At 35.2% G+C, this 15,267-nt stretch overlaps 1 protein-coding gene across 1 annotated transcript in view; it reads right to left on the reverse strand.

The window, feature by feature from the left end:
- FAM126B (family with sequence similarity 126, member B) overlaps positions 1 to 15,267 on the reverse strand; it is a 69,136-nt gene that overhangs the window by 23,288 nt on the left and 30,581 nt on the right. Inside the window, exons 3-5 of the mRNA XM_006889080.1 lie at positions 11,328 to 11,406; positions 10,712 to 10,813; positions 2,807 to 2,986 (exon numbers count right to left, since the gene is read on the reverse strand). Coding sequence (XP_006889142.1) covers positions 2,807 to 2,986; positions 10,712 to 10,813; positions 11,328 to 11,378 — 333 coding nt within the window. The 5' untranslated portion in view covers positions 11,379 to 11,406. The remainder of the gene's footprint in view (positions 1 to 2,806; positions 2,987 to 10,711; positions 10,814 to 11,327; positions 11,407 to 15,267) is intronic.

Below are 15,267 nucleotides of genomic sequence, written 5' to 3' on the forward strand. Positions count from 1 at the left end.
AAAATTTTTATTTTATACTTATTTGCTTACAAAGTTCATATAAACTGTTTCTCACACAGGATATTTCCCATTTCCTTCACTCAACCCTACCCATCAAATTGTGCAACCCTATGATAACCACCCCAACCCACCCATCCTCACCCCTCTGTTTCTACCCTTTCATCCTGGATCCTCATATGCATTTTACTAGTTATCTTTGAATTTCTACAATAATGGTCTTCTACAGTGTCTGTCCTTATGAGACTGAGTTAGTGTACTTAGCATAATGCTCTCCAGTCCCTCTGACGTAATGCAGTGATTTTCAAAATTATTGCTCCTGCATAGTATCCCACCATGTTTCTCAATCCATCTATTGTGGTTGGACATTTGGGCTGTTTCCATGTTTTTGTGATGGTGAATAATACTGCTATGAACACTGGTGTACAAGTCTCTTTCTTTGTCTCAGTTCTAATTTGCTCAGGATTTTTTATGAGAAATTTACACAAAAAAGAATACAAGTGATTAGAACTTTGTGTAGTAAGAATTAGTCTGAGCTAAACAAGAAAAAAATGAAAGGTTTTAGCCAAGAGATTAATTTTTAAGACATGAAATACATTGTAAAGAAGGAATCTTGACTAAAAGAAATTCTTATAATAAGATAGCAACAAACGAATAACCTAAGTGACATAATTATTAGTTCAAATGATTAAAAAGAAATTTATTTAGGTACAGGTTAGTGAGAATCAGGTAAATTTTAGTGATATATAAATGGAACTTCACTTCCCATTCTTTGGTGTCCCCAATCTTTAAGGATCAGTAAATAATTACCATAGGCACTGGCGATTGTAAGAATGAACTGCTGCTGGATTATTCCTTTTCCCCATTGCCTTGTTTTAATATGTATTTATTTTACAATTCATATCAATATATGTCATGGCATAAAGTCCACAGAAAAACGATTGCCCTTACTAAATCTAGACAATTGGTAGTCAGAAAATAGATGTAGCGGTTGTTTTTGTAACATAAATGGAAGTAATAACAATTATAATCACCAAAACACAAACCAAAAGTCTTTCCTTCATTTCTGAACTTAACATGGCATAGCTGAGTGCTAAATATTTGAGAGCAACTGCTGTATCTCTACTTATGGTGTGAAAACAGCTTTAAAAATTACACACAGAGAACAAAGAGACTGCGTAACTTCTTTGTAATTAAATTCTAGTTAGTACCACATTGAAGCCTTAGAGAAAGAAGATGCTGCCAAGAATAAATCTGATTTAAATCAGGCAATAAAATTTTAATTTCTATTTAAACTGTAAATTTTCCTGTTTATATGTAGAGAAGGGTGATTTGAAATTTTTTAAAGCTGAGACCAACCTAAATCTTCCTTAGGAGTATTTCAGGATAAGAGAAATGAGTATATGTAGAAAATATTCAGCAAAGTTAAGAAAAAATTGAGAGCTACAGAGAAGAGATAGCAGTGACATGAAGGGAATTAAAAGTTCAGAAGCTGGAAGCTGCATTTTGATATACATTTTTATGTATTTTTGTAATGTAAAAAAATATTAAACCATAACACCAACAAATACACACAGTAAATTGTCAAACATTCCAGTCTCTAAAATAATTTTGCTTTATTTGTCCTACTACTAAATTAATACTAATTAATTACATACACTGACTCACCAACTAATAACCAAATTTCCTTAGATAAAATAATGAAATAACATCATTCTAAACATTACTTAAAACACTAAATTCAGTTATCAATTACACAAATGTTTGCTAAGTGCCTATACTAGGAACTATGGAAGACTTGTTGTTGTTAGGTGCTCCCCAAGTCGACTAAAACTTACCAACTCTCTGAACAACAGACCTGAACCCTTCCCTGTCCTGTGCCATCTTCATCAGCTCTGACATAGTCACAGTCACTGTGTAAACCTTTCTGTTTGAGGGTCATTCTTTTGCTAACCCTACCTTTCTCAGCATGATACTCTTACTGAAGGACTGGCCCCTTCTTTCAATATGCCCAACTAATATGAGATGAAGTTTCACAATCTGTGCCTTGAAGAAGGTTATTAGTTATCTGTAAACACATCTCTAAGTAGTGCAAAAACTTTTTACAAGTAAGTATCACATCCACATTTTTCTACTTGTTGTTGCTGTTATATGCTGTCAAGTCGCTTGTGACTAATAGTGACCCTATGTACAATAGCCCTAAACCCTGCTCTATCTCTTGCCAAGCTTATTGTCTCTGACATACCTGTCCCCATTACCCCAGTGACAGAATCAATCCATTTCATAGAGGGTCTTCCACTCCTGCACTGTCCCTCCACCTTCCCAAGCAAGACGTCCCTCTCCAAGGACTGATTTTGCCTTGTAACATATCTAAAGTATGTCAGACAGAGCTTCAGAATCCTTGCTTCCAAGGAGCAGTCTGAATGAACTTGTTTGTTCTCCTAGCAGTCCACGGTATATTCAATACTCTTCTCCAGCACCAAAGCTCAAAGGCGTCAATTGTCCTTCTATCTGGTACTTAATTCGATGTCTTATATTGCTATTATTATAATAGTTTCATCAACTTTGTAAACCACTTTATAAAAATTTCCTACTACTTTCAGGGAGCTCTGGTGTCCTAGTGGCAAGAAGCTGCACTGCAATCCCATAGGTATGCAGTTCAAATCCACCAGATGCTCTGCTGCAGAAGGAGGGGCAATCTCCTCCTGGACCAGTCAGATCCGATCTGATGGTACATGTACTAAAAATAATAAAATTTAAAATAAAAAAAAATTCCTATTACTTTCAATTCCTAGCATTTTAAACTTACCAGATTGTAAATTCCTAAAAGAAGTGCTTCAATACAACCATTACTTTGTCTGTCTCGGCTAACTGTAAGCCGTAAATAAACCCATATCAATTCTGGCAAAAATTGCAGCGTGAATCTCTTGAGTCGAACTTCAGAGCTACGATAGAGCTCAAAGAGCTGGTGGCAAACGGGCTCCAGGAGCTAAAACAAAAATAAAGTATATTAATTACTAACTTTTTTTGTATGCAACTATATTTTAAAATATGCATTTACCTCTATAGTAGAGTTTCTGAGGTTGTAAATCTTTACAGGAGGAGAATGTCCATCTTTCTCCCAGAGAATGACTGGTAGAGTCAAACCAATAAACTTTATGTTAGCAGGGCAACACATGACATACTCTCCCACCAGAGTTACTTATATTTACATAAAAAGTCCATATACTCCTAATTAATGTTAACCCAAGGCTGTGGTACCCCTCTACTGGTTTAAATCTACCAGCAGCTTCTCAGGACAAAGTTGACCAATCTCTCCCCATTATTTATAGCCTCAGAAATTCAATGGAGTGTTACCTATGAGTTGGTTCTGACTCAACAGCAGTTTTTAAGTAGATGAAAGGATTTTGTAATACACAATCCCTGGGTATCCAAAATGTTAGCTAATATCTTAAGCATTTACAAATAAAGCAAATGAATTATTTTTATGTTTTAAGAGGGATTTAAGTTTCTGTAATTATATTTACTGAAAAAGATTTTTTACAAAATTTTATTTTATTACATTTTGTGTGTATACCATCAAATCAGATCTGACTGGTACAGGAGATTGCCCCTCCTGAAAAGATTTTTTTTTAAATCAAAGAAATATACAGAAATAGTGCTTTTAATGTTTAGTGAGCTAATTTTTCAACTGTTTAACTGTTCAATTATCAATAAACAGAGGTCTGTAGAAGGCCATAGTGGCCCTCCTCCAAGTGGTCTGCTGCTCCCGCAGCTCACCACATTGTCTCTGCCTCCGCCACCATCTTGGATTTCTAATTTTTCACAAGATATTACACAATATAGCTCAGTAAGGAACTTTATGCCTTTGAAACCTGGATAAATGAGCATAGTTAAAATAAATTTCTCTAGTTTTTCCAACAAATGTACTGTCAAGTTAGACTGGTTTTGCAAGAATAATTGTTGACTGTACAAATCTGGCTATATAATTTTTAAAACTTGATCAAATACTAATAAGAAACTACAACAAAGTTTTAAACTGACATTTAATACTAAATTCTTTTAAAAATTGAGTAGCATAATAATTTAAGACACTTACTACCTCTAGGGAGCTCTGGTGGCTTAGTGATAAGCTGAGCTACCAACCTAGAGGTAAGTGGTTTCAATCTACCAGCTGCAGTCTCCTCCCATGCAATTTACTGCCTCTGAAAACCCATCGAAGTGTCAGCTATGAGTTGGTTCCAACTTGATGGTACATAACAACAAATATTACTCTATTCAGAAGGACTACAACAATGAATACATATTAGGGAATATACTTGAATGGAATTAGGTAAGTCTATAATAATCTAATGATGATTATAGAACAAGCATTTTCATGTTGTAACATCAAGTCAATAAACTGTATGTTGACTGTACAGTTAATATTAAGAAGAATCTAAGCTTAGCTCCTGACAAAATGACTTTGAGGCTAAAACTCAAACTCGGTGCTGCTGAGTCAGTTCCGACTTACAATGACCCTCAACAGAGTTTCTGCAGCTGTGAATCTTAACAGGTTAAGTACTGTTTATCTTTCTTCCATGGAGCAGCTAGTAGACAGGAACCATCAGAGGCACAAGCCTTTGGTTAGTCATGTAATTTGCTACCAGGGATTCTTTAAAGTTAAAACATTCACATACATATATATCTACATATCTATATACAAATCTATGTAACTCAAAGTCCTTCAAGGAAAATCACTAGCACAACATATAAAATCTTGAAAAAAGCATTCTAACTCTCCCCTTAAAACTAGAGTACTGTCCAGTTAGAAAATTTGACCAGTTTTAGACATGTTAGTGGTAGAAAAAAGACACTAAAATTCAGGTCTTCTGATATCAAAATGATGCTTCCATTATACTTTACTTCTTATATTAGAATGGAGGTACAGTGAAGAGAGCAATTTGTAATCTTGAATAAAATTAAGAGATAGTCTTTGATACAATAGAGTTCTTCATTAAGTATTTGAAAAGACTGGAGTTGACAGGAGAGTGGTAGGTTTGAATGGAACAAGACATTCCAACTATTCTTTTATTGATTTAGAAAGCAGGCTGAAATCAAGGAAAAAACACCAGTAAGAGTATGTATGAGCAAAGAAAAGGTATAAAATAAACAAATGGGATAGTACATGTATCAATGAAGTTAAAGTAAGGTTACTTTTTAAAGTATGACTATATGAGATGTCTGGTGCTCTGGTAGCTTAGAGGTAAGGAATTACTCTGCTAATGGAAAGGTATGTGGTTTGAATCCATCAGCTGCTCCACAGGAGAAAGACCAGCAATCTCTTCTTATGCAATTAACTTCCTCTGAAAACCAGCTGGAGGGTTGGTTCCAACTCAAAGGTACACAACAACAACATACAATAGATCTATGTGAAATGTGTAGTCCTCTCCTAGTAGGAAAGTGGAGCAATCAAACTGTGTAGTCACAGGCATGTTCAGCTGCTATAAAGTTGATAGCTGAATATTAACAGAAGTTGATTTCACAAAGAAAGTATGAACTGAAGGTATAAACAATGTTTACAAGAGAACTGCTATATTGAAAATTTAACTATGAAAAGAGAAATGAGATACTGAGGAGAGATGAAGGAACAATCAAATAATAAAGATATTGGATGTCTCTGAAGTAGAACAACTGTTAGAGTCCAAGGAAGGAAGGAAAGGAGAAATAAAGCATTACTTTGATCTACAGAAAAAAAAATTAAACTGTAATACAAGTTAGCCATGGCAGTGTAATGAATGTAATAGTAACAGAACTTCTAGAAAGGAGACTTTAAGAATATTTATGATTTTGAGTGAAGCCTTATTTTGTCTTTATTGTCTTTTCATGAGGATCAAGAAATTCCTGGCTAAGAAACAAAAGTAGAATCTGACTACTTCCTCAAGGGATCTGAATGAAAACTGGAAATAAAATCAGGTAGAATGAAGGTGGGTCCCTAAAGAGTCAGAAATACAATGTCAGTACACATAATGAGCCTAGATCGAGTCGAATGACATGCTACTATTGTTTTTATTTGCCGTCAAGTCACCTGGGATACATAGTGACCCTATGTATAGCAGCTCTGAACCCTGCCCTGTCCTGGGCTAGTCTCATTAATTCTGACACACCAACCTCCATTGCCCCAGTCACTGTATCAATCCATTTCACCTGGAGTATTCCTCTCCTGCACTGTTCCTCCCCCTTTCCAGGCATGATGTCCTTCTCCAAGGACTGGTCTCTCCTGGCATGTGCCCAAAGTATGTGACCAGAGTTCAAAATCCTAGCCTCCAAGGAGAAACTTGGTTTCATCTTCTCCAAGATAGGCCTATTTGTTTTCTTTGCAGTCCAGGTCTGCACTGCAAGCATGATGTCCTTCTCCGAGGCCATCTGCCCAAAATATGTGAGACAAAGCTTCAAATTCCTAGCTTCCAAGGAGAAACTTGGTTTCACCCTCTCCAAGACAGACCTATTTGTTTTCTTGGTAGTCCATATTATGTTCATGACTCCTCTCCAGCACTACAACTTGAACGCATCAATTCTTTGTTCATCCTTAGTCACTGACCAACTCTTTCCCAATGCACTCAAGAACCTCTCTAGAGTACTGAAAAGTCCTTGGTAAAGGACATCATACTTGGAAAAACAGAGGGTCAGTGATCGAGAGGAAGACTCTCAATGAGATGGATTGACATGGTGACTTTAACAGTAGGCTTAAGTGTGTCAGAGATGATGTGATGAAGATAAGAGAAGGAAGGGTTCACATTCATTGTTCACAGGGTCATCATGAATTGTACTTGACTTAATGGCACTTAACAACAACAGTGGATAAGTGGCACTGCCAACCCAAAAGATAGGTGGTTTGAATCTACCAGTTGCTTTAAGGGAAAAAGATGGGCAATCTCCTCCTGTGAGCTTCACAGTCTCTGAAGACACCCTGGAAGGTCAGTTATGAGTTGGTTTCCACTCAATTGCAGTAAGAGTGAGTTCAGACTCACAGCAATGCCCTACATGCCTATAAATTTTTACATGAGGATATTGCTCGTCTTTCTCAAGGACAGTTGGTGGATTTGAATTGCTAACTTCTTGGTTAAGGAGTGAAACACATAACATGTTATACTCCTAGAATGTTCATGTCAAGCTCCCACATACTTGTATAATGAAATACATTATAAAACAACTGAGCAATTTTATACTTCACAGTGTCCAAAGTATAATAATCTCGGAAAGCTATATACTCAGTATCACGGTGTTGAAACTATTCAAAATACTCTGAGAATACTTCTTTAGGAAATACTTTTGATATTAGTTTAGAAATCACACTGAAAAAGTATTTTTCAGTTTTGACCATACAACCAAATAGAAAGTCTCTGGTAGTTACGGTTCTGAATACTTATTATCAACAAAGCATCACTATTTAATATAAGCAAAGCCACCTGCCTTTATTGTTTACTGTAACTAAGTAAATATTGATTCTTGTAAAAGTATCTAAATTTACTTTCTCTGTGCAAACCAATTCCCCAAAATAAAAATATTACAGAATAAGAGGTGAAGGTAAATTAAAAATTAAGTGGTCTCAAGTCAGATGTGTTTGGGAATTTATGGTATTTTAATTTATTGATATTAAAGTTGCTAATCCAATAAATTCCTCAAGAATATCAAGGGTATTAGAAGACCTTGACATTGATTATAGTTAACATACCAATGAAATGTAACCTTAAAGAAAAATAGTACCACTAAAAGTAAAAAAAAAAAAAATTAAAGAGGTTTTGGAAAGCAATTTAAAAGAAACAGAAAACTGGTTTGGATAATGTTATGTAGCACCACCATAGAAAGAATTTAATGAAGTGACTTCTTTGTATAAATTTTGATATGTATATTTAAAATATATTCTGGGAAGTACTTTCAGTATCAGAAAATGATTAAGGATGACAGAAAAAGAATTGATGCCTTTGAATTTAGGTGCTGGAAAAGACTACTGAACATACCATGGACTGCCCAGAAAACAAATAGGTCTATCTTGGAGAGACTGAAACCAACTTTTCTTTTTGGAGGCAAGGATTTTGAAGGATCTCACATTCCTTGGGCCAGTGGCCAAGAGGGAACAGTCCTTGGAGAAGGACATCATGTTTAGAAGGGTGAAGTGACAGCTCAGGAGAGGAAGACCCCAGATGAGATGGATTGCTACTGTATATGGAGTAATGGGATTAGGTGTTTTGCAGTCAGCGACACTGGCTCAGGACAGGGCAGGCTTCAGAGCTATTGAACACAAGGCTGCTATGAGTTGCAGGTGACTTGATGGCACATAAGACTATTTAAAAGAGTCATGTTGGGGGGAGGGTTGGGAGGGGTGAAAAATGCAACAATGAATGAATGGAAATTCAAAGTCTGTAAATTTTCATTGAAATTAATAATAAATTTTAAAAAATTAAAAAATTCATGTTTAGAAGCAGATCTTCTTCAAGGTAAATTTTTCTACTTCCAACTTAATTTTTACAGTATTTATAGTCTGTGTGCCTTTGCTCTCTTTTTCCTAAGTCAGACTTTAATATATAATATACAAATTACTATATATTGCTTTTTCTAAGTATGTAATGAAAATCTACTGGGAAACAAAAAAAGTAATACTGTTTAAAATGACTTATATTTTTGTTTAGGATAATATGGAAAAAATAAAATGTATCTTTATAGAATATATCATTTCCATTCTTCTTTATGACTGTTCACAATTATTTGGAAAGTTCTAACTCCATAATTTTTCAAAGATACAGCACTAGGAAAACACTTATAAAATAAAAACTGGCTACTCAAGTTTTCTATGATCCATTCGCATCAGACTATATCCTTCCTTGTCATTTGACTCCCTTCTCATTCCTCAAAGAGGCTCATAGCCAACACACGACAAGAAGCCAACATCCTTGCCAGGTAATTCTCAGTTACCAAAGCAGTATCAATATTCACCAGAGGAGAGAAGTAGAGATAATGAGCTTTATGCCTCTTTAGTGACTTGATATCACAAAGTTATTTTTAAGTTGTAGGCTAAATTTAAAAAAAGGAGGCTATAAAAGGGATATGTGATTAGGTATTATTGTCATGACAGTAGTCCAGAACGAAGGCTGCATAGTGGAGTGGACCTGGGGAGAGAGACTGTAAAACAATAAGAATTTTTCTTTTACTTTTCAAAAAGAAGAGTGTACTGGGTGAGGGGGAAGGGGAGGCAGGAAGAAACGTGAAACAATGAATGAATGGAAATCCAAGGTCTCTGTAAATTTTCATTAAAATTAATAATAACAATAATAATAATAATAAAAAGGGGGCTAGGGGAAGTCGGAGGAAGTAAATATTTTCTATGCACATGTAAGCACTAATGAAAATGACGGCATTCTGGCATTTCCTTTTGTAGTTCAATACTCTTCTAATCAACATTTATGAAGTATTTATTAGGTGTATGATAAGATACTAGATTCTGAGGAAACAACAAATATAGAACATATAATCTCTGCCCATGAAGAGCTTACAATCTAAAGAGAAAGCATAAAACAGACAGATTTTAATAAGCAATATTTAAAGGTTAAGACAATACAAACCAAGGAGTATAGAATTTATACACTGATTACTCAAATAGAGAATTTTGAAAACTCCAGACCAAGAAGGGTATATATGTATTTACTCATACCTAACTTTTAAAAACATTGCCAAAGTACACAGCATGAGAAAAGAGGAAAATGAAGCCCGAGACTGTGGCTATAAATGGAAAAGATGCAAATCTATCTTTGAATAGATAGGAAAGAAAGAGGTCAACAAGCACGCTTTTAGTGAAAGGATAAGAATAATGATGTACTTTAAGTTAAGCTGCTGGTTAGGAGATGATTACCTGAACTTCTTCATACTCACTTCAGTACACAGCACAGGCACTCTTGGAGGCTGTATCTGGGAAGATAAGAAGCTACTTTCCTGTGTGTTCCTTCCATTTGCATGTTAAAGCACACAAGAAACCAGTGCTAGTAAAATTCTATGTTGTACTAATGTGTGAATGGAAAGATAATGTGTGCATTTTACATAAATAGATTTAATCTTTGCATTTCCCCTTTTTTTCTATCCAACGCTGAATAATAGGAAACTCATAAGTTTATTAATGTTGACCATTGAATTATAGTGCTTTTTCTGATCATTTTTTAGCATTTACTAAGCAATATTAGCACAATTCTGAGTTATAAGTTTACTTTCACTGATTAGCGTGATTATACATTGTCCTATACTATCAAGTAATATTTAAGATAATATCTTAAATAGATAATATACTATCAAGATAATATTTAAGATAAAAAAAATTTCTGTGAGAACATGGTTAAATTGTAGCTTCTGGAAGCTTCCTTCCAGAAATTAAATACTAATATTATACACATATTATAGAATAAAGAAAAAGAGAAATTATAGAATCATTCACTCAAATCAAGAATGAAAGCATACTGCCTTCAACAGAAAAAGACATATCAAAACAGTAAAAAATATGAAAAGGAAGGGGTGAGGAAAGCCAAAGCAACTATCAGAAGGAAAAAGAGCAGAAAAACAGTTTTTGAATACCATAGTAAAGATTCCTTTTTTCTAAAAAAGAGAAAACTACAAAACTTGCATGTATGAATTTTGGCACAAATATTTCATTTTATGATATTAAAATTATTTTTGTTATGAATTCTCCTACCTCATTATTTGAATCTTGAATAACTTTGTAGAGGGCTGGTACCAATGTTTTTTTCCGGTGTAAAGTTGCTGCATAACTGGTGATCTGAGTGTCAGGTAATGCCTGAAAGAAACCACCACAGGAAAACAAAATGTGAGCTTTGTGAATGTGGTTTTGGGACTATTGTTTTACATGCATTCTATCTGAAAGCAGTGAAAATAGTGCCAATAAAGAAATGTGAAGGCAACACAGGAAATAATCATGAGAATAAACTATAATAAGTTAGAATGTTATTTGACATAATTCTTTTAACTACTCAAGCTTCATATATCATTAAAAAACACAAATTATATCAGAGTTCACCAAAATGAATCACTTTAAACTAGTAATATGGTTTAAAGAATGTAGAGGATATTTTAATCCTTGCATTTTACGACTATAAAAAAACATACATTTGCCTAGAATAAATAAATTTTATAGTTTTCAAACAAGTCAATGAGTTCTAGATAATTATAATTAAAAGAGCAGGTCAGAGGCTGCTCCTCTTTCATAGAACAGTTTTCTCCTTGAAGTGTACATTTGCTAATGCTGAAGTTACTGACATTAAAATCACATTCTTACACCCAATCCAATTTACCTTGAATTCTGATAACCATTCTTCCACAACACCACGTTCAGATCCCAGCATCTTTTTTTATGTTCTATTTTTCTTTTACCTCTACAAAGAAAAAAAAATTTACCTTGAGGACAGTATTACTTATAGAAACTACTAAACAAATGTCCTCTTTTACTAAAAGAAAAATTTATCTGTATATGTTCTAAACAAGGAGGCTTGATGATTTGAAAAAAAATTTTTACATTAGTATTTTTAAATGATGCATTTGAAATTTATCATGCTAATGTAATTTTCTTCTTGTTCTAAGGTGCTGTTGAGTAGAGTATGACCCATAGAGACCTTATGAACAACAGATCTGAACCCTGTCTTATAATTTCCAACATACTTGAACTCATTGCAGCAGTTACTGTGTCAGCAATTTTTGTTAAGGATCTTCCTCTTTTGCCAACTCTTCACATTTCCAAGCACGTCTCTTCGAAGAAATAGCATCTCCTAATATGCCCAAGGTATGTGAGATGAAGCATCCTTGCCTCCAAGTAGCATTCTGGCTAAAAATTATTGACCATTTTATCGAAACAGCAATCTTTTCTTTTTTATTAATTTCAATGAAAGTTTACAGACTTAGGGCACTTTTCTCCCTGTCCACTCCCTCCCCCGCAATTCACTCTTCCCCTTGAAAAGTATACAATTCCTCCCCCTCCCCCCCAAGTCCACTCCACTGTGCAGCCTTCATTCTGGACTCCTGTCATGACAATAATATCTAGGCATATATTCCTTTTAAACAGTTCTCTCCCTCATCTGTTTCAACGCAGTATACATTATTTATTCCCTTTCTCAGTCTTCCCTCCACCCCAATGTCAGTCTCATTTTACAACAGTGGCCCTATGCAATATTTGTCCTTTTGTGACTGAGATATTTCACTCAGCATAACGTCCTACAGGGCCACCCATTTTGTATAATATTTCATAAGTTCTTTGTTTTTCAATGCAGCATAGTTTTCCATTGTGTGAATATACCAGAGCTTCTCTATCCATTCACTTGTTGATGGGCACTTGGTTTGTTTCCAACTCTTCGCTACTGTGAACAAAGCTGCAATAAAACCTGAGTGTGCATATATCTGCTTCGGTGGCGGTTATGGTTTCTTTGGGGTATATTCCCAGTAGTGGAACTGCTGGGTCAAATGGTATTCGCACCTTTTTGAGAAAGCATTATAGAGCCTTCCATAGTGGTTGCAGTCTTTTATTTTTTTCACTCTCAGATTTTCTATCAAATAGTTTCTTTCCTTCTGAGAGCTTTTTGGATTTCATAATTTATTTATCAGATCTAATTACTTAACTTTTACTGTTCATAGGGTTTGTAGAGGCCTGTTATTTATGAAGTTGATGGCAAATCCTGCTTCCTAGTATATCTTAATCTGGGAGCTCTACTAAAACTTGTCTACTAATGACAATCCTTGTGGTATTTGACATACCAGTCACATGGCTTTCAGTATCAGAGCAACCTATAAAACTAACAGACAAATGCTGTATCAATTAGAACAATGTTTTCCCCAAACACAACAAACTGACAGTTTAGTTTGTTATTGAGGAATAATGATGTCAGTTTGAGAATTAAGGTGCGTCTGATTCAGGCCATGGTCTTTCCGATCACTTGTTATACATCTGTGAGCTGGTCAATGAATACGGATGACAGAAGAAGAAATGATGCCTTTGACTCACGGTGCTGGAGAAGAGTACTGAATATCCATGGACGGCCAAAAGAACAAACAGATATGTCCTGGAGAGGGTGCAGCAAGAGTGCTCTTTGGAGGCGAAGATGATGAGGCTTTGCCTCACATACTTCCATACTTCGGGCAAAGGGACATGATGTTCAGAAAGGTAGAGGGTCCACAAAGGAAAAGAAGATCCTCGACCAGGTGGATAGACATGGTGATTGCTGCAATTGGCTCTAAAGTGTCAAGAAATGTGAGGATGGCACAGGACAGGACAGGGTTCAGATCTTTGTTCATAGGGTTGCTATGGGTTCTACTCAACTTGATGGTACCTAACAATAACAACAACTATTACTTATAAATTTTCTATCTCCTCTAATATTTTAAGCTTCATGAAAGCAAGGTCCATTTCTGTCTTGCTTACCAGTATGTACTCCATGCTAATAAGCTTACTTTGATATGATATAAGGCAGGTACTTAAAGTATCTATTAAATCAATGAGCCACATTGTTTATATTACCTTGGACAAATCATTTAAACCCTCTAAGGGCTTCAGTTTTCTGAATACAGTGATAAGTTACTTTTTAATTCTAAAACCTTAAAAATATATTTTGGTATCTTCTCTGGAAAGGTATGTTATAGAAAATTTTGTAAACATTTGTTCTCAAACTAGACTCAGAATTTTTTAGTAGTCAAAGATAGCTAGAGAACACTTATAATTATCTTGAGAGTTTTCACTTTATTTAACCACCAGGCTATAGATACCTGTAGAAAATCTGAGGAACATTTTTTTCTACTGAACATTTTACCCAACTTATTATGCAAAGTCTATAGTCAAAAGCAAGAGCTCAAGTTGAATGCTGGAATCAGCATATGGCCTAATTCACGCTCTGTCTACAACATAAGAACAAAATGGTAATTGCTAGAATATGACCAGAAGAAGGTCAATAACTACTTGCCAGGAAGCAAGGAAGGAAACTCAGAGTATCTGTTGAAGAACAGTAAGTTCTTCATTACCAACATATTTTAGAACACACATTTAGCTGACAGCACACACATCTTTTTCAGGAATTCTTCATTTACAGAGATTTGGAATATAAGTGGTATTGCACTCAGTGGTTAAAGAATAAGGACTGTGGTACAATACCTGAGATCAAATTACACCTTGATGACTTAGAAGGCTTTAGTCCTTGAAAAAATTTACTTAGCCAATCTGTGCCTTCAATTTCCTCACTTATAAAATGGATATAATTAGTATCATTCTATATAAATTGTGGAGCATTGGTGGTGTAGTTCAGGAGAAGTTGAGCAGCTAATTGAAAGGTAGTGCCTTTCTGACAATTCAAATTCACCAGCAGACGCAAGGGAGAAAGATGGGCAATCTTTTCCCACATAATTTACAGCCTCAAATCTGCTAAAGCATCAGCTACTAGGTAATTCTGTTTGACAGTAATAGGTTTTTATTTTATTTTATTATTTTTTGTGTGAGTACTGTCAAATTTGATCTGTCAAATTGGTACAGGAGGAGATTGCCCCTCCTTTTTCAGCAGAACATCTGGTGGATTCGAACCATGAGCCTTCAGGATTGCAGTGCAGCTTCTTGCCAAGAGCTCACCAGAACTACTCAGCAGAGGTTTTTTTTAAAATAATTTAAAAAAAATAATTTCCACTGAGTTGGACCCGACTCTGCCGACCCTCTAGTGGGTTTTCAGAGGCTGTAAATCAATACTGGAGGAGAACCCTCATCTTTCTCCCATAGTTAACTATAATTATTATTATAGAGATAATAATATAATAATGAATATAAAAGAGACGTTTTTACTGCAGGAGAAAAAGTACAGCAACTACTCATTTATTATTCATTCAACTAACATGAACTTGGAGAAATGATAAAAGTTATACAAGTGTTCAGGTCTTTCATTGACAGGGTCACTATGAGTTGTCGAGGACTAGATGGCACTTACAACAATACCAACATAGAAAGAGCTCTGTGGGCCTGGTAGATAGAAAATTATGCTATCAAACCAAAGGTGGGTGATTTTAATCTGTGGCCCCCAGGCCGGGTTTTAATTGTTTTTGGTCAAACATTCTTCTAAATGGTATACCACTAGTCTGTGCATTTGCTGTACAGAGGTAACTCATGGTTGCTATGATGCTAACCACTGTGACACTGATGTGTCAAATGTGATAATGGTAATCCATGGTGGACAGTGTTTGGTGGAGCTCCCCGATTAAAACAAGCCTGAAAAA

Source organism: Elephantulus edwardii, unplaced genomic scaffold (assembly GCF_000299155.1).
Source record: "Elephantulus edwardii isolate Elephantulus edwardi_28Jun2011 unplaced genomic scaffold, EleEdw1.0 scaffold00075, whole genome shotgun sequence".
Classification (NCBI taxonomy): Eukaryota; Metazoa; Chordata; class Mammalia; order Macroscelidea; family Macroscelididae; genus Elephantulus; species Elephantulus edwardii.